The sequence below is a fragment of the Atractosteus spatula genome, chromosome 12, assembly GCF_055471065.1.
Source record: "Atractosteus spatula isolate fAtrSpa1 chromosome 12, fAtrSpa1.hap1, whole genome shotgun sequence".
Taxonomy (NCBI): Eukaryota; Metazoa; Chordata; class Actinopteri; order Semionotiformes; family Lepisosteidae; genus Atractosteus; species Atractosteus spatula.
In genome coordinates, this window is record NC_142717.1 from 1,018,348 (window position 1) to 1,043,104 (window position 24,757).

The 24,757-nt window shown below is 44.6% G+C and overlaps 1 protein-coding gene across 1 annotated transcript; it reads left to right on the top strand.

The window, feature by feature from the left end:
• The first annotated feature begins 3,306 nt into the window (after positions 1 to 3,306).
• On the top strand, positions 3,307 to 24,630 carry topaz1 (testis and ovary specific TOPAZ 1). The gene is made up of 20 exons (XM_088929538.1): positions 3,307 to 4,093; positions 6,036 to 8,214; positions 8,633 to 8,703; positions 9,034 to 9,131; positions 11,628 to 11,668; positions 12,005 to 12,069; positions 12,423 to 12,502; positions 12,620 to 12,745; positions 13,695 to 13,758; positions 14,145 to 14,296; positions 14,786 to 14,878; positions 15,066 to 15,181; positions 15,718 to 15,784; positions 20,282 to 20,453; positions 20,663 to 20,763; positions 21,262 to 21,427; positions 22,107 to 22,271; positions 22,721 to 22,930; positions 23,787 to 23,970; positions 24,384 to 24,630. Exons 1-20 carry the CDS (start codon positions 3,307 to 3,309, stop codon positions 24,610 to 24,612), a joined length of 5,166 nt encoding a protein of 1,721 aa, XP_088785664.1. The 3' UTR covers positions 24,613 to 24,630.
• Positions 24,631 to 24,757: the final 127 nt, after the last annotated feature.

Consider the following 24,757-nt stretch of genomic DNA (forward strand, 5'->3'; position numbering starts at 1 on the left):
CTACAGACCAGGAGTGATGCTCCAGAGCAGGGGCCTGCAGCCTCTATCCTGGAGAGCTACGCTCCAGCAGGTTGTAAGTCATCATTAAAAAGCCACTTTCTAAAGTTCTGAAACATTTTCACTGTGATCAGTGAAGCAGGTAATGTGCTAAATGAAGTAATTTAGAAATCATTTGGGACCAAAATCTATGTATTCTTGGGTGCACAGTGGTTAACACTGCTGCTTCACAGCCCTGGGGCCCAGGGTTGAATTCCTGGGGTGCTGTCTGTGTGGAGTTTGTATGTTCTCCCTGTGTTTGGTTCAGTTTCCTCCAGGTGCTCCGCTTTCCTCCCGCAGACCAGCGGCATGCTGGTAGGTTAAAAGGAAACAGAGAAGTGACTCAAAAACGGAATTTCTCCTACTGAAATGGGATCGTTACTGGGTCGTGTGATTCCCAATCACTGCCTGCAGTGATTCCCAATCCCGATGGGATTGACAAAGCCACTGGAATTGTCATCCCGAAGCGTCATCACCCTGAGTTAGGCAGCTCCTTCTTGGATGAAAACCTGGAGGACGTTTCGGGTTTCAGCAAGCTGATATCTCCCAGTCCGCTTTTTATGTCTGGGATTGGGCTAGCTATAAAAACAACAAGACGAAAGGGCTTAAAATGATAACACGGTCACTATCACTGCCTGACATAACCCATGAGATAAAGACGTGTAAAATATGAAAGGCAGTTTCAGAGGTATCTTTAAACACTCCAGAGGCAGTTCATGGCGCCTCCTATCCCCACCTTACTTTTTTCAATAGGACGGATTAGGTGTCTGCAGACTGAGCCTTTCCTCTTATCTACATTCCTATGGCAGCCTCCCTCGACAGCGATTTTTAAAGTGAAAATCCAGCAGGTTCTCACTCTTGAAAAATGAATCTGAAATTTCTGAACTCACAACTGCAAGATTAGAATTAATGGGTGGCTCCTTATAAAAAAAAACAGTGTGATTAAAGTCCCCATTTACTTGAGAATTCGTTAAAATGGAAACTTCATATTTATATCTAGAATCATATGAGTTTAAGAATTTTTTAATAAAAGAATTGAGATGATATATATTAAGCTTCACAAGAAATCTACTAGTCTTTAAGCCTGTATTTTTTAGATACATAAAGTATATGGATTTTGGAAACTGATACTATCTCTGTCATTATTTAGATTAATATTATTATTCGTGGCTGACTTTGACTGCTGCATAGACTGTAGCCCAGCTCATTAATGAGAGTTAAGTGGGCACAGGATATGTGGTGAATGTCAGGATTGGTGAAAATCAAGGAGCAAATCCACAGAAATTAACCAACATACAGCATTTATCACCAGGACAGTGCCCCTGAGCCACAGGTGTGTTGGAGGCTGGGCTGTATCTGCCATCTGGGTGATCACAGCCAGTAAACATCTGGAAAGACATCAGTCACACAGGCCAGCATGTCAGGTAATGGCAACATCACTACCCTCCATCTTTGGAATTATTTATTTATTGGGTCCCAAAGTTTCTACCACACAGCCATTCGACTCCTAAACAGCACCAGTTAAATCCTCCCACCTCCACTGACACCCATTTTTGCACCGAATTGAAAATACTGCTGAATTGTGCACACCGCTGCTATCTGAGTGCTGCTTCAGATGATTGCTGCTACCATGGTCCTGTCTCCGAGAATGGTGATGTCCTTTATTTATGTCACCGTGATGTCATCTTTCATATCAGCTGTCATGCGAATAAAAACACAGGCAAGGAAGCATTTCATTGTATTCGGGTCCATATGATTAGAAGCTTGAACTTGAACGGCATCTGCAGGTTTGCTGTGATCACCAGTGTTAATCAATACAGTAGCGTGGGGGTGGTGTGTCATGTCTCGGGAGGGCTCACCTGCAGCAAAGTCCTTTCCAGTGAAGACTCAAGGCTTTGTACAGGCCACACTGATGGTCGTCAGAGAGTGTGGCACAGGAGTGCATAATAATACATTACACACTGAGTTAAAAATGGCCCGGTTGACTGGGGGGCAGATTCCAAGTGAAGTAATATCAGCAGCAGTGTCTAGTTGCTTCAGAACTTGACTGACTGACTGCACAATGTGACACTGACCGAGTCCTGAGACCTCACCCCCCTGCAGACTCATCCTAACTCAGTCTCTCTGGACAACGTGGACAACCTGGTGGAAAGCACAGCTTGTCCTGCTCCTAGCTGTAGCTACACATGCTGCCAGCCCGTGACGCTCACTGTAGACAAACTGCAGATGAGCCCTCTTGATGACAACTGTAAATCATGTCTGTTCAGTGATATGTCAGTGCATTGGCACCTACTTTATAATAACATCGTAAATTTGTTGCAGATATACTGTAAACGAAACGTTGTTTTTTTATCCAGGAAAGTTTCTTCCGATGCTGTGTAATTGTACAATACAACAAAAATACACGTAATCGCCTTCATAAACGAAATAATTAAAAAAAAAATCAAAATCTGGAATCACAGCGAAGAGCCTCCGTCTGGTCATATTTAATTTTTCCTAGAATGGAACAGGAATGTTTTTTTCCCCCCGTCTTTTCCGTGCACATCATTGCAACACACACACCCAACCCCGGACCCCCAAAATGCGAAACTTGGCCTCGCCCTCACACATGCGCAGGGGCCTGTCGCTCCGCCTTGCGGTTTAACAAGGTTGGTGGGTCCAAAGTGGAGGGCAAGGTCGGAGCACTTAAGCGAACTTCAATGTCAAATTTCAGAAATCACAAATCCCCTATATTCGGGAATTAAATTAAATAGTAGCCGGTCGGGGGCGTGCCAGGGAAAAAAAAAAACAGCTTTGCATTCGCAGAGAGTTAGGTGCCTTGTCGCGTAACGGTATCTACCGCGTTGTTTTTTTTCAGTGTTGCGTTTTGGGCTGTGTTATGGTACTGGGCGGCCCCCGGTGCGAGAGACCGGGACGCAGTTTAATCTTTCGGAAGGTCTGAGGCTTGTTTCAGTGGTTGCGTGACGGGATTCACGCCGGCGTGTTCTTGTGTGTAAGTGGGGGGCTGCGATGGGGAAACTCCGAGCCCGGCTGTGCACCTCCAAGTGAAATATCCCTGATAGCAACCTGAGGCTCAGCGGGGTCAGGTTGATTTCCTTTCCTGGAATGATTTGCCTGGCTCTCCTCTTGGGGAGAGTGCATGCAAAAAAACACCTGGGCGAGGTTGAGTTTAGTTGCATGCAGGTGGGTGTTCAATCCCGTTGTGACGGGATACCAGAAAGCGGTTTTCTACCGTAGGTTGCGTGTGCGTCCGTGCAGAAACCCGCAGAAATGCCGCACCCCGTCTGCGGCCGAGTGAAAATCAACAGGACGCCGCCCAGCAAAGCCGGCGATGGCTGCCCGAGCCGGAGGAGGTGGCTGGCCGGCGGTGCTGGACCACCCGCAGCCCCGAGTGGCTCCAGGTCTGTGGCCGGAGGGTGTGATGCCGGAGGCCCTAGCGCCCTCGCCGCTGAACCCGCCCTCACGGCGGGGAAGCAGCAGCAGGAGACAGAGGAGCAGACAGACGTGACGGCCGAGGAGTGCGGCACAGGTACTGGGCTGTCAGGGAGTGACGCTGCTGGCTTACGGGACGGTCAGTCGAGGTGGGGCCGGGGTCTAAGGAGAGAGAGAGCTGGTGAAAACGGGGGGTCCGGACGGGAAAGCCGTGCCGAGCCCGACGCGGCAGCGCCACCGAGTGGGGAGAGGGGAGGAGTTGCCGCCGCCGCCGCCGCCTTGCCCGTGAACGGCCGGTCCGACGCCGGCCAGCGCGACGAAACCGCCGAGGATGAAGCGCCGATCGAGAGGGCCGGGGAGCCACGGTCACCGAGCAGCGAGGGTGGGACCAGGAAAAAGAAAAAAAGACCGGCCAGGCTGACGGGTGGACGGAAGCGGCCTCGCCAAGCGCCGAGCGGCGCGGCCGCGATTCCCAGTCCGACGCCCCGGCCGCTCTCGGCCTCCCCGGAGCCGGATTCGCGGGCCGGGTCCGCCGGGCCCTCGGGAGACCAAGGGAGCACAGGGGCGCCTTGGAAGGCGAATAAGGGAGTCTCCCACGGAGAAGCGTGTGGGCAGATTGTGCCAGGTGAGGAACTGTAGCAGAAAGACCACGCAGACAGCCTTCAAAACGTTTGTGGCAGACCCGGAGCGGTGGTCCCTGTGCAAACACGGCTTTCCCAGTGGGTCTCAGGAGCAGATGTTTCTCAAGCCATCACTTTAAAACACCCACCTAATGTCTGGCTTTAACTCGTAACCGAGGCAGTCATTAGTGGGGTGTCTGAAACGTCAGTGTGTGAGAGAGTTGAGCAGTCCGAGAAAAGCATGCCGAGACTCGGGTCATAGGAGTCCCGCCTCTCCAAATGACACCTACGTAGCCTGTACGTTGTGAGATTGGGAATTGGTTTGTCCAGTCTCTCCTACGCGTCTTGCCTTTAAAAAAAACCCCCAACTAAACCATTCAGGATCGCGTATGTTAAGATGATGTATAGTCAAGGGAAGGGTGAAGATTCCTGATGGTGATTTTTAAAAATCAGCTCAACAGCCCTGTTATTGCAGTAGCTCACTCATTGGGCGCTGCAGGGTGTTACAGTAATTACCTTTGTGCCACATACATGACTGGACTGTAGTTCTGGTGTGAACATCAGGAGTGACATGTCCTTACCAGCTTGAGGTAGGAGGACTCCAGTCTGGGATGAGGAGAAAGAAGCTGGTTGTGAGTGTTCAGTGTCCTACATGTCAAGTACTCTCCCTGGACCACTCAGGAACTGCTGTTTATCGATCAGTTGGAAGTATAGTAGTAGTAATAATAATAATAGTGACTAATAATAGTAATAATCATGATAATAATGAATAATCCTTGTGCTTATATAGGGGTTTCCTGGAAACTAGACTTGAAGTGCTCTACAGGTAATGGGGACTCCCCTCCACCAATGTGCAGCCCCACCTGGGTGGTGGTTGTGAGAGTGCTGTGCAGAGAACTGTAACACTCCTGATTGTAGCATGTAAATAAGTTTTACAGTGTAGCATAAGCCACTGTGTGCATTTGATGTTACCCATCAGGTGTTTATTATTTTTACTGCTTGACCTTTAACAGTTAAATGTGTCCAAAGTCAGCACTGAACAAAACTTATGCATAGCTCACTCATGAAGTGCCCGAGATTTGGTTGGAATGAATTTTGCTATTTGTCGTGTTATGTCCTTTAAGTGGAAACTGTTATTTGTTCTGATTTGACAGTATATTTAGTGCTGCGTTAAAAATGTCTGAATGAAAAATATGCTTCTTTCAGGGTTAAAGTAACTGCTGTAGAATATCACTCATATAAACTATTTATTGCATCTATGTGATAATACTTTGTCAGATTCCTGAGTCATGTTACACTGTAGTCACAGTACATGCTCATTCATTCATAGCTGAAGTGAAAAGGGCTAGTCTCAATATTTGCTGTAATTCACATTTATATTTTAATATTTTTTATACAAATAGACTTTTATGGCTAAACATGATGAAATAATAGCATTGGCATTCGCAAATGGTTCTGAGATATATAATAGATCATGTGAATTGCAATTTAGCTAGTTTCTCCTTCATAGGAAGAAATAGTTGGAAGACAGCCTTCAGGAAAAGAGCCCATTGAAGCGGATTGGTTTCATGTCCTTTTAAGCTTTTAGTGTCATGGTTAAAGAATAACATGGACATTTCTGTGAAGTTTTAAGAGATGAAATCTAAGGTTTTTTCTTTATACTAGCGCTTGTAGTGTATGCTGTTTCACCTTGCAGTATGATTTAAAAACAATCAGTGCCTCCACAATAATGTTGAAAATATCTGCAAAACATAAATATCGACACTGTACGTCATGCAAAATTTTCATTAAAATTTGTTTCAATTTTGTCTATAGTAGAGAAGTGGTGTGCAAGTTATTGAGAGAGTTAATGTGAGAGAGTACAAGGAGATCTGTTTTATCTCTTTTCTTTATAGTCATTATGAGATTTTGACTTTTCAACTGTCAACATTTTTTTTCTGCTTCCAGAAAAGGATGGACGTTCTCCGCTGTCCTCCGGTTTCCTACGTCAGCCGCCAAAACAAGCTGTGAGTGTTTCCTCTGAAAGGACGCACAAAAGAAGAGCGATCAAGCCACCGTGCTGTCTGGAGTGTACTAAAATAAAGTACGAGAATCCAAAAGTTAGTACACCAGTTAAAGGTCCTTCGGTGAAGATCAATACAGAATCTGAAACTTCCAAGTCCAGGGTGAAGCCCAAGCCATGCACAGCCCTGTCAGAAGCCATCGGAAAACCGCCCAGAATCAGTGACTTTGGGATAAATAAGTATCCCATTCTTGAACTGTGTGATATAGCTAAAGTGCTTGAGATTCCTGTTGATATTGCTGCTTATCGGTGTGTTTTGCCCGCGGAACTGAAAAGAAAAAATATAAAATGTTTCAAAAAAGAACGCAGGAAACCGATCTGGTTGAAACGTGGTGACGAGCGCTGCGCAGAGGGTATCACCTTCTACTCCCAGACCAGTGGCTCCATCTCTCCCACGACAAACTGCACCGTCCCAAAGAAGACAACACAGGAGTTACCAGATGTGGTAAGTGGGCTCCTTCAAAAAGCCCGTGTCAGATCCTGTGAGAAACGGAGCCAAGGCAGCAAGGCTGGGTGTGGTGTACATGAGGAGCCCAGCGTTAAGAGAAGCAAGGTGTCCAGTGGAAAAGCTGAAGATCCAGCTAAGTCCTTAAATACAAGACGGAAAAAACAACCGGAACAGTGTACTGGTGCCGCAGAGCCTGGAGCATCTGCGTTTGTATTGACAAACGGTGAGGTGAAGCTGCTTCCGGGTGCTGAAAGCCCTTACCTTTGTTTGGGAGAAGTCACGTTAGGAAACCTGTCTGGCGGTTTGCGGAGCTGCCCGGCAGAAAATGAACTCAAAAGGAGTGGGTACGCAGAAAGGTGGAACTCTGAGAAATCGGAGGCTGCTGGGGACGGTCTCCCAACAGAAGATTATTCCGATGACCCTCAGGAGGAAGAGCCCAGAGATGCTTGCGAAAGCCGGAATCCGTCGAGCTGTCAACGAGCTGTGCCCTATCTGGCGTGGCAGCAGCTCTCGTGCGCGCGGACGTATGCTGCCTGGCCTGGGCTGAAAGGTCAGCCATGGGCAGCACCAGCGCCTGGGTTTTCTGAATTCAGCAGGTCTTTAGATCGGACGCCTTGTTGCCTTGACACCTCAGTCGATTCTAATGTAGCAGGCGGTGCTGCAGTGCAGATGACAGCCGCCGAATGTGAAGCAAGCATACGTCTGAGCGCAGATTGTCAGTCCCTACAACAGGAAGACGACGCTCTGAAAGGGCGCCTGGGCTCTTGCAGTTCATTGGGTTCCAACACGCCCCCCCAGGCATCCCAGGAAAGCACTGTGCAGGATTCAAGATCTCTGTTGATGACACCAGAAGGGCATCAGGGCGCTGGCACAGTGTGCAGCGCGGCTCCCAGCAACCCGAGCACACCAGACAGAGAACAGACTGTCCAGGAATGTAGCCATGGTGAAAAGGAGGTATTGCCAGGCAGCGACGACTCTAAAAAGCAAGAATTGCATCAGTTCAGTATTCCCTTTCAAAGGAACTGTGTTTCTGCACCACTGGAAGAATGCGAGACATCCGCACGCGTAGGTGGACACCCTCTTAATGGTGGGTCTGAAGCTCTCCAGCAGTGGACAATATGGAGACCAGCTGTGGATCCCTGTACCTTGACTTCTGAGCCTCTGCCCAGTGCAGACCAGAAAATTAAAGGGCCGAGGACATGCTCAGCTTTCAAAGCAAACCATTCAGCATCTGTTCCTGATGTAAGTAGATCTTCTTCTGAAGATGAAGATGGTTTCGAGGATTTTGCCACTTTGTATTCTGGAGAGATCATGTGTGAAATACAGGATGCTTGTCCAGTTGGCCCCCACTCTTCAGTAACCAGTAACCCATCGAGCACGAGTGATGGAGAGCCATCTGAGCACATTATGGACGTGGTCAGAGCATACGAGCAGGATGCCATCGTTCTTGATGTGATCCAGGACGATCCAGATTTGTTTGGAAGCCTAGGAGAAGTGATTGAGGCTGTAGAGAGGCCAAGATGTGAAAAGAAAAGCTTGGGGATTCGTAAACTCAGGCCTACAAAAGCACCCCAGACAGGGTCTGATTACAAGATTTCAGCAGGTAACAGACTGAGGTATGTGTTTCTGTAAAAGAAAAAAGTCTGTTCAGTTGCTTCATTTGGAGATCTCATCACGTTGTAGGAAGAGGAGTTTGAAAGTCCATCTTCTCTATAAAATTTGTTTGTCATCATGGCCTCCAAATTATTTTCTAAATGAAAGTAGCCACATCTGCCAGATGCTCATCTGTGCAAGCTCTAAACATTTCAAATTTTATAAGAGTTAAGTGAGTTTAGGAAATAAAGTATTTTCAGAAGCATTTTTGATTGTTTAATTGAAAAGGCTGGGGTGGCTAATTTCAGTATTGAATTGTGGTTTTAATTATACTATTATACTATGCTATTAATAACCACATTCAAGTACTACTGCACTGTAACACTTGAAGAGCTTTGGCTCAATACTGGTGTGTTGGTTCTTAAGTGTTCTGTGTTCTAGTGATGGGTTTCACACTGGACTGAAAAGCCCAAAGAAGCAGATACAGGGAAACTCGGTGCCCACTCTGAAAGGTATGGCGCTCACAATAAAAATTATTTTTAGAATGTTTTTAAACAGTTTTTTTTTAATGTTGTCCTAAATTGTTCTGGGAGACGTAAACTGTAAATTTTTGAACCTACATTCATTTCAATAAAAACGCAGTTTTTAATTATTTTAAAGTTGATTAACACAGTGATTTCTTCATGTAGATTTAAATCTTATGTATGAATTATGCCCGTGATTTGCTTATTTTTGGGCAAGGATTAGGCTGCAGTGTTTGAAGTTTATCAAAAGTTAAAGTATCTATGGAACAAATCATTGATGTTGCCACCCCCCTCCAAACTTCTACTTTTACATTACAGGTGTTGGTACTAACATTTCATCCTCTAATGGTGGGGATCCTTCTGAAACAGTTACTGGCTCATCAGCACATGCAGACTGCTCAACTTTGAAAGAGGCGGTGAGTCAGCTGGTACAGTATCAGAAATATTGTAATGCTTTATTTCTGTCTTACAATAGTTTAAACATACATGCTGTTTTGGGGGAAATGTGGCCTTCATAAATTACATGAGAACTTTATTAATAAAGAGTTATGCCGCTACATGTCCACTCAACCACACAAAGCCAAGAGCTTTTATTTTTTCATCTTTAAAATACGAAGAATGGTGCGCAAGGTTAAGATAGTGAGTAAAAGCAAACACCGAGTTCTGTAGATTAGCACGACTGTCTGCTTTGGAGTGATCAGTAAATCTTGTGCAGGAGGCATGTTTGCACCCACACAGTCTTGTGATAGAAACAAATACAAGGAAAAACTGCTCATTTGCCAAAGACAACAGTGGACTCGCCAGCATCCAGATTATTGGAGAATCAAAGTTTTGTATAAATGTATGTAAGTGGTCCCTTCTGTCTCAAAGAACTGTAGAGTCTGTTGGGTACAGTATCTTTTTGATGTTGTCAGCTGTTTACTACACACTGTGCATCACATATTGTCTGTTTACTCATTAAAATACAAATTCTGCTTTAATGCAATGTGCACGTCTGTGTTGTAATTTATGTCAAGCTTCTGTGCAGTACCATGTTACTGTAGTGACCAATTTTCTATGTGGGTGCTGGGTGTATTTCCTTAAAACTTCCCTGGGATTAGCTCCAGTCAGTGCAGTTAAATATTGCTCAGCACTCTGTGCCATGCAGAAGTATGACCCATCCTATGGTGTCCCATTTTATGAAGCTATGAAACGATGCGTCTAGTTTTTTTAAACTTAATATTCAGAATCAGAAATGCTCAAACTGAAGACTTCTAACGAACTGAAAGGATGCTGGAATAAGTACTCAGACCCATAAGCTCGGTATATGTCGGAAACGCTTGCGGCAGCTCTTACAGCTGGTTGTTTTTGGGTAGGTTTCCGACTTGGTGCAGCAGCTCAGGGTGGTTTTTGTTTTGATGGTTGTTCTTGGCAGAGCTGTTGAAGTTCTCTCACGATGCTAGGGGCACAGCCGGCGTTGAGTCTTTCCTTAGATTCTCCGTAAGATTCGAGTCGAGACTGCGCACGATAAGGGTTTTTCGTAGTCTTGAGCCACTCCGGTATGGGTTTGGGCGTGTGCTTTGGGGCCTTGTCCTTCTGAGAGGGGTGGAGTTCTGTTTGGGTTTCAGGCTCGAAGCCGTTTTTCCCTCTAAGATTTGTTGGCGCTTTGCTCCATCTTTGTTCCCATCAGTCTAGGACCTGCTTCTCATTAGCAGGGACTGGGAAAGCTTTGCAGTTCCGTACTGCTCCCACCACCGTGCGGGACAGTAAGGATGGGTTTGCTTCAGATGTAACGCTTCGCTTTAGGTCCAGGCAGTTTCACTGTTGTCTTGTCTGACCACGGAAGCTTTTGAGACACTTTGCAGCTTCAGTTAGGTGCTTTGTTGCAGACACATTCCAGGGTTTGAGGTGGGGGTTTTTGGCGCCTGTGTAGCGTGACCAGGGTATTACAGACTCATGCGCATTTCTCCCCTCACAGCCCCTGACCCTCCCCAGCCTCCTCCTTGCCTGGCGGCTCGGCCGGGAGGGGCAGTCTGAGCTGCCAGGCGGTGTCGGCGTGCTCAAAGAGATGACAAGGGTCTTTTGAGTTCTTTATACCCGCCTCCTGATGTGTGCCTCTGTGTACAGCTTTATCCCCGACTCTGTACTTTGTGGATGAGCTGTAACTGATACCAATGTCTACCTCAGGGTGCATGCCTTCAAGATTTAAAGCAACACCGTGAAAACTGTGTGAGGGTGTGTGAGGGTCTGAATACTTTTGCAAAGCACTGTGTCCCTGGACTGCTGGGGACAGTTTTGCTGTGATTAAGGCCATTTGTTTAATAAAAACCAGCAAAGGAGATGGATAATTAACAATACAGTCTCAAACTAGTTCGTGGGGGACCTAGTTCCTTCTGTTTGTTTGTTTTTCCCAGCAGGGGAATTTACTTAATTTACTTAATTTCTAAGTTACACACGAGATTTTTCTTAATGCCATTTACAGATGATTCACACCGTGCACATCCCTGAAAGTACATTTCCCTGTTAAAGGGAGTCAGATCCTGGGAGGAAGTATGACCGCTGTGTAGTTAAGTCCCTGAGAGTTCGATCCAGGCCCTTCAGGAAGGTCCGGAGGGGCTGAACGCTCTTTTCCCGTCTCGGCCTGTTCAAAGGGAAGATGCCAAACACTGTCTGAACCCAGGAACTGGTACCTGTGCACGGTGGCTCACTGTTTGGATCTGTACCTTGTCTTGTGTGTGTAAACACAATTTAATGTGGAATTTCATGCGCCCTTTCTTAAGAGCGGTCACGGTTGCCTCTGTCTTATGATCAGATGTGAGAATGTGCACGGCGGACAGTTATGGACAGAAATGTTCACAAGGCTGCAGGTGTGCGATGTGCTAATAGGGGCTGCGGCCCACAGTGCAAGTGAAGGCTGCTTCTCTTTCTTACAGGCTGCCGGAGCTGAGGGACAGTGTGACGATCTCGAGACAAAGTAAGACTGCAGGGCCTGTTTTTACCTGACCTTTCTTTTTCTTAACCACCGAATCACAGTTTTTGGAAACATTCTGCACAACAGAAAAGGCGAAAGTCTCTCTTGATGAAACTTATGATAATGTTTCTGGTTAGTGATGTAACGTGGTGATGTAAAGTAAGCAAATAAAATGCACTTTTAATATGGCTTTTAATGTGACATAGGGTGGTTTCATGTCATTTTAACGCCTAGTTTGAAATAGGGGGGAAATACCGCCTTTATTTGCTCCTTCTCATGAAGACTCCTGTATTTTCGTTATTGGTGAAATAAGACGCTTGCGCTTGCTCTGTTTTACAGTGCCAGCAGGCTCCTGGGGACAGTGGAGGCAAGATCTGGACAGGAGCTTGTTGCAGCTGCTCCCGGTGGGTCCCAGCCTTCGCCGCGGTTTCTAGAAGTGTCCCGCAGTCGTGTCGGAATTGAACCTGAGCTGGTTGATTACTTACTCATCGTCCAGCCCTTCAAGTGCTTTCTGTTGTAGGAAATGATGATACCCAGCAACGCGAGGGCTGCATTGGTACAAGCTTCGCCGTCTTCCGTCTCTGATTTTAAAAAGCGTGACGGGAAGTCGCACCATGAAAAATGTATTTGTCTTTTGTTTCAATGCAATACCGCTCCTGTGATGTGGATGTGATGAAGGTGAGGTCTGTGCGCTGGAGCTAGAGGAAAGCTCTTTATTCTGAGAAAGACGAGACCGTGGTGTTGTTTCCCTGTGAAGGCTCCGAGGCTGGAAGTGAGGAGAGCGAGGAGGCACCCGACAGCGAGAAGCAGCAGCCAGGCCCAGTGATGCCCAGCTCAGTACGTTTACTCTCGTCAGTGAGTTTCAGGTTAAAGACGCAAAACGAATGTCGTGCGTGAAGCACGGTTTTGAAATGATTTCGGCCTGCTGAGTGGTGGTGTGTGGCTTCTCTCTAGGGCAGCGGAGCCGCGGAGGACGGCTTCAACAGGTCGAAATACTGCAAGTTCTTCTTCAGCGCCACCATGAGCTGTTACCGGAAGCCTTGTCGGTTCCTGCACGTGCCGCTGCAGGGAGACGAGAAGGTGAGCCGGGAGCCCCACAGCGGCGTCTGTTTTTTTGCTCTGCCATTGTAATGAGTTGGATGGTACAGGAAGGAAATCCCCTAAACTGGCTTTTAAAAAATGGAAAGAACTATGCTGTTCTGAGCTATTTTAACTGCAGTTTAGCCAGAACCCTGAATTCTGGATTATTTGGGCATGAATATGAGGTTTTTATGGAATATTTGTGTGTGAAAGAGCTCCCCCTGCTGGTCACAGTATGTCACTAGGTGGCGTTTTTATCTTCCTGTATTCTGTCTCTGACGAGGCAAATACTTTTCTGAATTATTGATGAAAGGCAAAAGGTTCGTCTTATCTGAAACAGTTCTCTAGGGTGTGTTCTAGTTACATGTTGCTTGGTAGAAGTAGATGTTAAAATCTCATCCTTGTTGAATATTAACTGTCACTGGAGGTTTTTAAAAAGTTCCAAACTGAGTTTTTATTTTTACTGGATACTTAAACATGCATATCGGTTACTGATGTTTTTGTTTTTCTGTGTAAAATTATTTTAGAAATACTTTAGATATAAGTACAAGTTTAAAATTGCCTTTTTTTTTTAAACAAGGAATGCCGAAATGATGAAACATTGCTTTTCGATTGTTGCCACTGGAATTTGGGAAATAATTTGACATGATTCTTCCTACTTTTGGGAGTCAGTGTGAGGAGTAAATGTTTGATTAACTGCATAAAACGTGTCAAGTTAAATTCCTGATCAGGGTTTTTGTCCACACCAGAAGGATCACTGGGGTGGTTTAAAGATAAAGGCCTAAAACCATTAACACAGAGGTTACGCCAGAAAAGGGTGTTCGGCCCATTTAGCTTTGAATTATTACTATGTTTATTTTATTGCCTAAGTAGAAATTATTTCGTGATGGCGTAGTGCAGAGTTTTCTTTCACTAAGACAGTTATTGGGTAATTGTTTTTGTCTTTCAGTTTTGCATGGAAGCTGTTGAGATGTTCTTGAACACTTGTAATCCAGATTATTTACAACGTGCAGGTGGGGGTAACACCTGCATGCTAATTTAATGGATTTTTTCCTGTGTCTTGGATTATCCTTAAAGCCAACGTAGTACTCATGTTACATTACAGATTTATTTTAGGGTGAATTAAGGAGCAATTATGTAGGAACTGCAGAGACAGGACTGTTTTTCTCCTTGCATAGGGATTGTTTCCTTTGCCTTTATGGATCGATCGTGTTAGTGAGGAGTTTGCATGTATAGATGGATAGTTTACTTGACCAGTTATTTTTAAGACTATCGTTTTTGCTGTCATAAGCAAATTATGTATAGTGGTTGAAGTGTGTGTCATCGCATCACATCATCACATTGTAATCCTAAAGACTGATGATTGTGTTTTACTTTTTTTATACTTTTTTTTCCTCAGTTGTTGTTTTTACAAGGTACTATCAGAATTCTTACCCCGGAGTTTATTTTAAATCCGATGTCTTGCAAGTCCTGCTGTCAACACTGTTAAGGAAAGGTCTCTTTGGAGGTTTATTTGCTGTGATACAAGTTACCACAACGTTTGGAATCTTGGTAAGATATTTACACTGAAAAGTAGATTTTTTTTCCCTGTATTATCAGCATTTTTTATGTATATTAAACACTCAGATTTGTACTCTAGGTTGTGTTGAGTAATGACGAGAAATTCCATTATGTTGGTATGCAGAAGTACAAGGTATTGCAATTAACACTGACTTTTTAAAGAAATATGTCAGATTAAATAAAGCTTATTAAGAGCTTGCATGGTCTTGGTTCCAGGAAAATATTAAAACATGCATTAATGATTAAGTTGTGTCAAACATTCATAGCTTTTTCAGCAACTAGTTAACCCTTTTTGCAGTCATCAGTAACTACCAATGAGGCACTTGAGAATTGGGCAAATTACAAATTAGTTAACTGCAATCCAGTGTTTTGTAGATGGTATTAACTTGACTTGATCCTTGATCCATGTCATGGATGTGTCTTGCCTGTAACAAGAGATGTTCATTTAACCAGCCTGATACCATGTTTCTGCCTCGGCAGCCGTCCACCGGCCTCCTCCTTCAGGTGTATAAAAAAGTGAAAAGGTTCGGCCACCAGGAGGCAGTTCCATTTCTTTTAGAAGTGACTTCTAAGGTATGTCTTTGGGAAGTGCTTAACTATTTTCTGTGAGTGAATTAGGAGCCCTTATCCCTAACACGTGAGGGTTCTCTAGAGTTCTGATCTCCATCCTCAGTTCACTGTGTTGTTGTTGAAGGGCTGTGTTTGGGCAGTTGCTGTGCAGTCAGTGGTGTTTTTATTTTGTGTCCCTTTGTTCCTGAAGTGCGTCGAGGCAGGTTTGGAACTCTCTGAGGACAACCTCTCCTTCATGCAGCGCCAGCTCGAGCTCCTTCAAGCGCCCAGGCAGCACATAGATGTCATCATGTCCATGAAATCCAGGTGGGTGTGTGACATCGACGAGAGACGCTCTGTTTTGCCCCACGAGGGTGGAGCTACAGGCCGTCCCGCTGGCAGGGGGTCGACCCTGCTCTCCTGCAGCTCCTGTGTCCAGGGTTCGATTGCAGCTTGGGTACTCCAGGTCTTCACCAGGAGCTCCGTTTCCCTCCCGCCTCTCAAAGACACGGAGCTGGAGACCGATTCCCTTTCTGGGGGGATTTCTTACTCAGGAGTGATGTTGCGTATATTATGGCCAGTCCTGGCACTAGAGAGTTATAACTAAATCAGTGCGGTGGTCCCAATGGCTTCTTCTCGTGTGTTTTGGTAAACAAGCCTAGGAATCAGTATTTTTTTTTTAATGACTTGACATCACTTACTCTGAGTCAGTTTCGATTGATTTTTAACATTGCAGTCAGAACTTGTAACAGAGCTTATAACAGTTTCTTTGCTGTTCAGGTATCATTCATGATGCTGTTCAGTTGTCTAAGGTGCTTAATCTGTCGGTACCCTTTGCGAAGTTGTGATCATGTGTTTTGCAGGGCACTGAAGAAAGAACAGGAAGAAGGAGAGCAGTTTGAGATCGACGAGGCCATCGCTGACTTAGAGGTAAGCTTCTAAGGTACAGTGGACACTGAAGGACAGATCTTCACACTGTTCAATGTCTGTACAAGCTGCCCCAAAATTGTGATTTCTACGTTACTGGAGGACTTTTTTTTGTTATGACTGCATTTGATTTTAGTTTTCTTACCATAATTTTAAAACAGATGTACATAGTGTGCATCAACAGAGAGCATGTATTTCCAGATTGTTGAAAGTGCTGCTTTGCATCACTACGCTTGTTTATTTGTGGTAATGGAGATGCTGAAATTGATTTAATTGTATGTAGATTGTATGTTCCAAACATGGAAGACGTCTGGTGATGGTAGGAGTTTTCATTTTGCTCTTGTTTGAAGTTTTCCGTATGGTATTTCAAAGCGACCCTGGTCGGACGCCGTGCAGCGGATCAGCTCACCTTGGCAGGTATAGTGGCAGAGGCATCACAAATGACACGTGACGAAACACGTGTTAATCAAGTAGAGACCTGATCCACATCTTTGAAGTATTTCTTAATGTGCTTCTTGAGACCTGCTACCCTGAAAGCTGAAATTAAAACTTGGCAGATTCCATCAACACCCCAGCCTGCTACAGTTTTTCACCTGAGGTTTCTAGGATATTTTTGATTGTCATTAGCAGCAGGAGGTCATGTTGTAGACTGTGTTTTGACTATGGCCATTATAATCTTTTAGATACACAGCCCATACCGCATGTCAACTAGGTAATTATCATATTAGTGACAATGTAAAATATGACATAATTTGTTCAGCACTAACTAAAACGGCCAGCTCACCAACATCTTCAAATTGTAGTGCATCAGTTCTCAAACCAGTAGTGTTCAAACTAACATGTAAATATCGGTGTAATTCTTTAACGCTGAAAGAGTGTTGCAGTTGTACACCAGCACTGTACATAGCTGTACTGCAATTAAACAGAAATGTTTCTTCATGATCTCCAGATAGTTCAGATTTTTTAGTCTGAATCCAACTTAGATTAGACTTAATCTTAAAGCCATTATGTAAGGGTGTAACTCTGGTGTCTTGACTAAATATAACTATGCAATCCCAAAATCTGGCCTCCCTGAATATCTCCCTGAATTCAGATGGCGCTGCTTGTCACTTCTCTGTGTTCAAACTGGCCAACAGGCCTTGTTCAGGTGGGTACTGCGCTAAACATAGACTCCTGCTATGTTTAAACTGCTTCCTTGTCCTTTTGGCCTTTTGGATAAATTTACTACACAAATGCAAGGAGTTAATATTTTAGTAACATTTTGTCTGAAATCGGCCAAATTTCAAGTCAGCAGGTGCGGCTTTTCCTGCGACGCCTGTAGTTTGGAGTTTGCCAAAAAGTTATCTTACTCTGTCAACCTTCTGAGCTTAAGCAACAGCCCTATTCCCATGTGTTAGATCATCTAGGATGATACCTTGTATGTTTTGGGTCGATTGACCGAGCCATCTTTGAGCAGGAGCGCTTTGTGTAAGAGGACAAATTTGGTTGAAGCAGCTTTTGAGGTGCAGGTCAGAGGCAGCTTGAGCTGTACATACAATCTAGCAGGTTTTTATTAAATTGTTATTGTAGCTGGCAACACAAAATGGTGTCTTTGAGTGTTAATGGTGTACAAGCTAGGAAGATGCCAGGTTTGGAGTTAACTGGTCAAGCAGTATTAAACAGCAGGGGTTAATGTCACAGACTGTACTGACAATGGTGGTGGAAGTGGCAGCAGCAGCACTATCAGCTTGATTTATACAGGAACACTGTTTTCAAATATATCCTCCCTGCTGGTGCTGGAATTGAACCTCTAAGGTTTTGAGTTAATTGGTCAACATTTTCAAGCAGTGAAAGATGGTCTGTGTTGCTCAGAACGGTTTATTATGCTTTAGAGGCGTAAAAATTAATGCACCAACTTTTCATGTGTGAAAATCTCAGAACTTCAGCTGTAAGTAGTCTGCCAAGTTTCAGTTTAATCGGTGTGACAGTTCCTTAGAAGACTTTGAAAAAGTTTTTCAGGCCAGACTGCCCACTTGGTAGCTCAAGACCCAAATTTCTGTCTTATCTTTCCTGGTGCACCTGTCTATAATATAACATTCCCAGGCTACCTGAGATTTGAACATGAGCCATTTCAAAAGTACCAAAAAAAAGTTAACAATGGAAATGCGATTCTAGCCACTGCCTGGACATTTTGTGTATCATTATTTTCAGCAGTGTAAAATGATCTACGGGAGTCCGACTTTTTAGCAGCTTATAAATGCTGAGAAAATAAGGCCCAAGTGAGTTTCAAGCTGAGCCTTTTGGTCGATCGTGGATGAGCAGTACCCAATATAGGCATTTTCTGTCCATTGCTACCCAAACATGAAAAAGCAGCTCTAATAACACTAGAAACACTTGCTGGTCTATACTGGAGTGTCTCTGCAGTTGCAAAAGAAGAACTGGGATCTTATGAAACAAATATAAATAGGAAAACCAAGTAAATATTCATCATTAAATCATTAACTGCCCTGAAGAGCTGTGTCATAACTATAAATCAATTGGCAACTGGGCTGAAATGATTCACGCAGCTTATTGGAACATCTGGAAATGCCTTCTGGCCACATTCTAAACCAGAAACCAAGGTGCGAAAGTTCGGAGAGGATTGGTCAATTCCCAGTCGAGCTGATAGAGGCCCAGAGCACAGAGGTGGGGAATTGAGCGTGCTCTTGCCTCAGCTCCCTCCTCCCACTGCATGTGGCCTCCTGGTCTCGGGTTTCAGTGAACGTCCTCACGGTACCCACGCGTAGCCTGGGACTCGTGCCTCACTGGGGTGGAGGATTTCAGTGGCTTCAGCTCAGCCCTCCAGTGTTGGGGCTTTCATTTCAATCAGATTGATTCCAGAGCAGCAGTATCTTTGACAGCCTCGCCAGACTCATAACTCACTATTCTCAATCAAGTGTTTTTAGTGCGTAATGCAGTTTTATTATAACATCACTTGAGTTAAATTCTACGCTTTGAATTGTATACACTAACACTTTGTCTGCCTTTTTTTATTGCTTCCCTACTGTATCTAGAAGACGTAAATGATGCGTCAACATAAATACCTAAGTTTTTTTTGTAAGTATACTTTTCATGCTCAGTGTTTCCCTTTTTACATCTTTAGTTTGTTTTCGGTATGTGCATATAGCACTCTGCACTTGTCTGCGTTTTAAGGTCATCTGCCATGCATTTACTGTCTAGATTGTACGGAACCTAAATCTGTTTGAATTTCCGTTTGCTGCTGCTTCCTTTTTCTTGCTAATCCTTCTGTCTGGGTGCGGTCTGCGAACTTGACAAGTTTCCTCATGAGTTGGAACTTATTTACTCTCATTGTGTTTCGCCCATCTTGCATCCGGTTTGGTTTTGTGCATGTGACACCCCACATCTCCACGTTAAGTTTAATCTTAATATATCTATTATTAAGGTATCTGCTTAGTCCTGAATGTTGTCTCCTTGAATTTCTTCTGCTGCTTCTACAGCGTTTGCTGCTCTCCTGTTTGATATTTTGGTATCGTCTGTAAATCAATTTCAGCGCCTCTACCAGAATCGCGATCACTGGTATTAACTGTATGGGGGAGAGCAGAGGACCCAACACAGATTTACCACAATCTGCGTTATTAATACAAATTATGAGGAACGGTGGTCCTAGTGGATATTCCTGTGTTATCCAGTTATACCATATCACATTACGTGTGGATCTGTTACTTGCTAGTTTAACAATACCAACCCTTTCTGAAACCATATTGACTGTTTCTTCTTTACATACTGTATAAATGATTTTCCACTTTTGTTTTCAAACCTTAAATGGAATAGAAGACTTACTGCTATATTATTATTTGGTTCAGTTTTGTTACCCTTTGTATAGATTGTCAGCTCATTAAAAATGGGTGCTGCACCTGCTTTAAGAGTGTTTAAAGAGTTGTTATATACCTTTGAATAGCATTTCTTAGGTAATACTGCATTTAAAAAAAGCAAGGTCACTGTTTCTTTTTGTGCTCAAGTTTTAATTTCAGAGGAAATCAAGCTTTTGGAATAAGTAATGAAACCAGCTTGTATTGAAACATCAGATACAAGTGCACTATATATAAAAAAAAAAAATATTCAACTTCTCAGAGTGTAAAACTGTGTCTCCGGGGGTCTGAAGTCTTCTGTTGCGCAGGTTTCCACCGACACAGTTGCAGGCCCGAGCTAAAAATGTAGCAAAGAAAACGGTGATGCGTTCGGTGAAATGCACAAAGGGGACTGGGAAAGAATGTCAGAAAAACAAAGAAAAAAAAAGGCCGAGCTGAAACAGCAGCTGAGACGCACCAGTCTTCTCTAGCGAAGGCAGAGCTGAGGAGTCACAAGAGAAAGCTGCCTGGCTAATGCCCAGCCTCTGTGTTTCTTCAGTGCTGCCCGGAGGGTGCGTCGCGGTCAGTCAGTGACCGGGGCTCGAACCCATGACGCCCAGGCCGCAGGGGATGGACTTGAATTTTGATCTTTGATTTCTGTCTTTGTCTTCAGCGATGTAAAGAGCAGGAAGACTGGGCTACGCTGGGAAGCGTCTTCAACAGCGTGTGCGGTACCAGCGGGAGTCTCGCCAGTCTCAACAGATTCTGTGCTTCTGTTGCTTCTGCACTTTTGAAAGACCTTGAGAGAACTCCACTGGTTCCTTTCTGTAAATTTGTCGAGACAGGTGTGTTGGTTTTATTTATTTATGTAAAAATGTTTCTCGTCTGTATACTGTATAATCTCCTTTGAGTAGTAGTTACTTAGTTTTTAAGGTTTTTGTTGCCATGTTTGTTGTTTTATTTACCAATTATGTTGCGCTTGTTCTTTTATAGTGACAGGAGCTTTTACGTAAAGGGAATAATTTATCAATTGTTTTCAAAATGGTCTTTCCAGTTTGTCAAGAAGGCCGAATAAATGAGCTGGGCAGAACTTTGCTTGGAAGAATTGGAATTTCTGTGATGTTTGGGTACCACAAAACACAGCAGTGGACAAAGGTAGGCTAAGCAGAGTGGTAAGAGCACTGCCACAGGTAGGGCCTCTTGGTGTCCATCAAGTGCCACCAGGCAAGTGGATTGAAGGATTGACCTCATGTAGGCCTTTGTTTGATTAGGCGAGTCGAGATTAGGCACTAGAAGGTGTAACTACAGTAGTTTGTCTGCTCAGTTGGGCATGTGAACAGTTTTCATACTTGAGCACTTTTTTATTCATATTCTCCTGCTGGTGAACAGTAAAGATGACGGTCTCTTTTAGGGGGAGTTTTAAAAACTTGATTAGATCTCACACAGTACATATTGACTTATCCATGTTTGTGTTTCTTGTTTATAATGAGCTCGGTGTCTGTAAGAAAATGTCTTTGGCGAACTTCTCTCTTTCATGATTCGGCATGAGAGATTGGTACTGATTTATTTTCTTTCCCGCTGAGAAGTTTTCTTTTCCTGGGGATGTAGGAACTGTTGGAATAGGACGGGTGACAGTAATGCTCTGTTCAACAGGGTCGGAAATTGTTGGAAGCCTTAAACGGAATGAAGATCAACTTTTTTACGCTCAAAGGACTCCTGGGGCACGAGCGCCACGTGTCCCTGTGCCAGGTTGTGAACGTTGCAGCAGATATCTACCTCAACACTGGGAGCGTGGAAGGCGCCATAAACGTATTGAAAGGTGGTGCTTCTGCTGATGCATTCATGTATTAACCGTGACTAATTCTGGCAGCCGTGCAAACTCCTTGTAGGCCAATTTTGTCAAATCTCGGATGCTAAGCAGCCAGCCGGGCCGTGTTAGTACCGGGGCGGCCGCCAGCCTGCTCCAGGAAGTGTGAGCCTGTAGAGACCCTGCACTGTGGACGGCAGGGTCTTTAAAGCGGCTTCTTACACCACTGCATGAGAGGCGAACTGTGTGTGTTCTGGTGTCACTGTATTCTCGTTGTGTGGAAGTGGATGCTGAAACAACAAAACAAGAACAAGTTCAAGCCAAATGATTTTTTTTTTTACCTGCACAAGAGGGTAAAAGAAACTGCTGGCTTTCCTAGTAAATGCATCCATTTAGGGCTGGCTGCTGATTTCAGTGTAACGCAGTTGGCATCACCTGTCGCTCTGAAGGACGCCCCCTTTAGTAAACTGGCCGATCGATCGTGCGGTAGACCTGTTTACCGATTCTGTGCGCTCCAGGGGGTTTGATGGGCAGTGTGTGTAGGCCCTATTTGTACTCTTCTGACCAAGTGTAAAAAACAGATTTGGTCGTCTCGGAATCGGTGGGCTCCGCAAGTTCACGGCCGCAGATACTTTTCCTAATGCGGAATGAGTGAAAACGTCGGTTCTGTTTTCTCTCCCCCCGGCCCCAGCGTCCGAGTGGGTCAGCAGCTCCGCGCTGTGGCCGTGCAGCCCCGGGGACGCTGGGAGCCGCAGCGGTCTGCTGTGCCAGCTGGCGGACGAGGCGGCGGGGAAGGGCCTGCTCGGAGACGCCCTGGAGGCCCTGACGAAGCTCCCCGGGCTCCAGGACTTCCCAGGTACGGTATGTAGCCACGGCGGTGACTCCTGCCCGTAGGGGTTGGGCCCCCTGACCTGGAGAGCGCAGGTCACGGCCGCCTGCTGGGGGCGCTGTCTTTGACTCGGCCGTGAGTGAGCGAGGCCGTCTCCGCCGGGGGCTGGCTGTCCTCTACCTGCTCGGGGGCTGGGAATACCGGTGCTGTGTGTGTTCCAGTGTTCCCAGTGTCACTTTGGGAGAATCTCAGCGGTCCCATGTCTTTAACAGTTGGACATCCTCCTGCATCTCATGTAGTGCCACAGAAGTGGAGAGTCTTTCATAAACATTATTTAATCATAGTTGCCAGTTTTAGGCGGCATAGTTTCCAGCCTCTTTTGGTGCCATTGGCTTATCCTTGAAAGCCAAGGTGCATTTTGAAGGAGGGCAGGGCCATGACTTACTGTCCTCTGTTCATGAAAGTCTTTTTTTCAGTTTCAGATGCATCGTCTGTTTCCCAGTGTGTTCCAGTTTTCAACAGACTATTAAAGTGTTGCATTGAGAAGCACAATTTGACAGTGTCGTCCAACGCTGTGGACTTCATGGTGTGCAAGAAGATACCTGTGAACTTTGGCCTGCTCAGGAAGTTAATTGACAGATTGGGAAGACAGTCTTCGTGGGTGAAGGCAAGATCCTTATACAAATGTAAGTGCTCACTTTTTCCTCCTCTACCCTTTTTTCAGGAAGTTGAATTCACATGCCATTTTGAACCAGTATGAGGTTTACTCAGCAAGCACTGTAAACTATAAACTTAAGACTGCTGGATATTTTCCATTGTGCAACGCAGAAATGGACATTCCTGGTTCTGGGAAGTTGGTGTGGCTGTAAGTTTTCTAGATCCCTTCAAAGCACCTGATTTGAACTGTGGTGGTACTTATTCAGCCACTGAATGAGCTCTCCTTTGAGAGCTGACTTGGATTAAATGGATTAAAAACCTTCAGACACCACAGCCCTCTACGACCAGAGAGCCCATCCCTGGTTTACCAGAATTGTTCTACAAGCAAAATCCAGTTATGTACTGAAGAATTGGCATTGTTGTTTTCTTCTGGATCTTAATGCAGTGCATCTTGCTTAACATTTTGGATGTGGTTCAGAAAATCATGAGGTATTGTAAAAATAATATATGATAAAGTGCAGTGATTATTCTTATAGGAAATAAAGTTGTAGGCAGATGCTTGCACAGGAGCAAGTAAGATTTAACAAACAAGTTTACAAATATAGTAAAGCACTTGATTTGATGAAAATAGCTTTTAAAGGCGTAGACATTTTACAGACGTGTTTCACACATACCGTGGAGCACTCTCAAAAACATGAATACAGTAAAATACACAGGACTGTCATTGAAAACTGGATGCATGGTGAACATGAATCGCAGATGGTTATAAAAAAAAGGTTGTTCAATGATTGAAGACAGTGTATACCTGTAGATCACAATAAGGACATCAGGCTCGGTGAGCAGCACAGCCTTCCTCGTTCCTAGCCTGCTCTTCTGTGTCGTCAGGTGCGCTGCATCTGGGCTGCTACCCCCCTGTCAAAGAAAACACGTACTGTAGGCTTCTCTCCGTCCCCTGCTCCCTGACCGAGATCGAGATGACACTGGCCTTCGAAATGTTCATGGTTTCAAATGCAAACAGCATTCAGAATCCAAGTACTTGTACATACGCTCTACAGATTGTACTGAAAAGGTATGTTTTGTAGCTTTCTGAATTAAAAGCACATTTATAACAGACCATTTACAAACTTCTGTAAATTGAATGTATTAAAATCTGAGAGAGGATACGTTCATGTTGCTTAATAGGTTACTCTTTTTTTTTTCTTGGAGCGATCCAAAGTGCTTCCAGCAAAGATATTTGAACTGTTTTTAATGTTTGTAAAGTTTATTTAGATAAAGAAATGACACTTGCGTAGGCTTTAGTGAACAGTGTAATCAAAAATGCAGTTTTGTCAGTTTGTGAACCAATTAGGGATCATTTCTATTGGGTTCACAGTCTTTGCTGAAGAATATTTTTATATAAGTACTTAAATTCATTTCGCTGTACATTGACAGAAATGCTAAACGTGGCTTCATTAAACGTGTCTGCTTTTAATTGAAGTGCAGTCATTTCCTTCCCAGGAAAGAGGAAGATGGGTCGATCAGTGAATGTGACTACCATGCAGCTGTGAGCAGACTCGTGTCAGCTGCCCAGATCACCAGGCCAAAGCTGGTGATTAAATATGCCACCGTCAACGTCTGCGGAGAGCAGGTGTTCACACTGGACCCTCTGTCGGCTCTGAAGTGGCTGAGCCAGAACATGGAGTGGGCTGGGAAGGCCTGGCTGGTTTCCTGAGGTCTTCAAGGAGTCCGTCAAAGATTGTACAACATTGTACATTAATCATTAATGTATGGTGCATAATAAAGATGAAGACAGATTTTTCAGATCATACTCAAAACATTTGCTTTATTTTAAGTTGAGTTTTATCACTGCGTTCAAG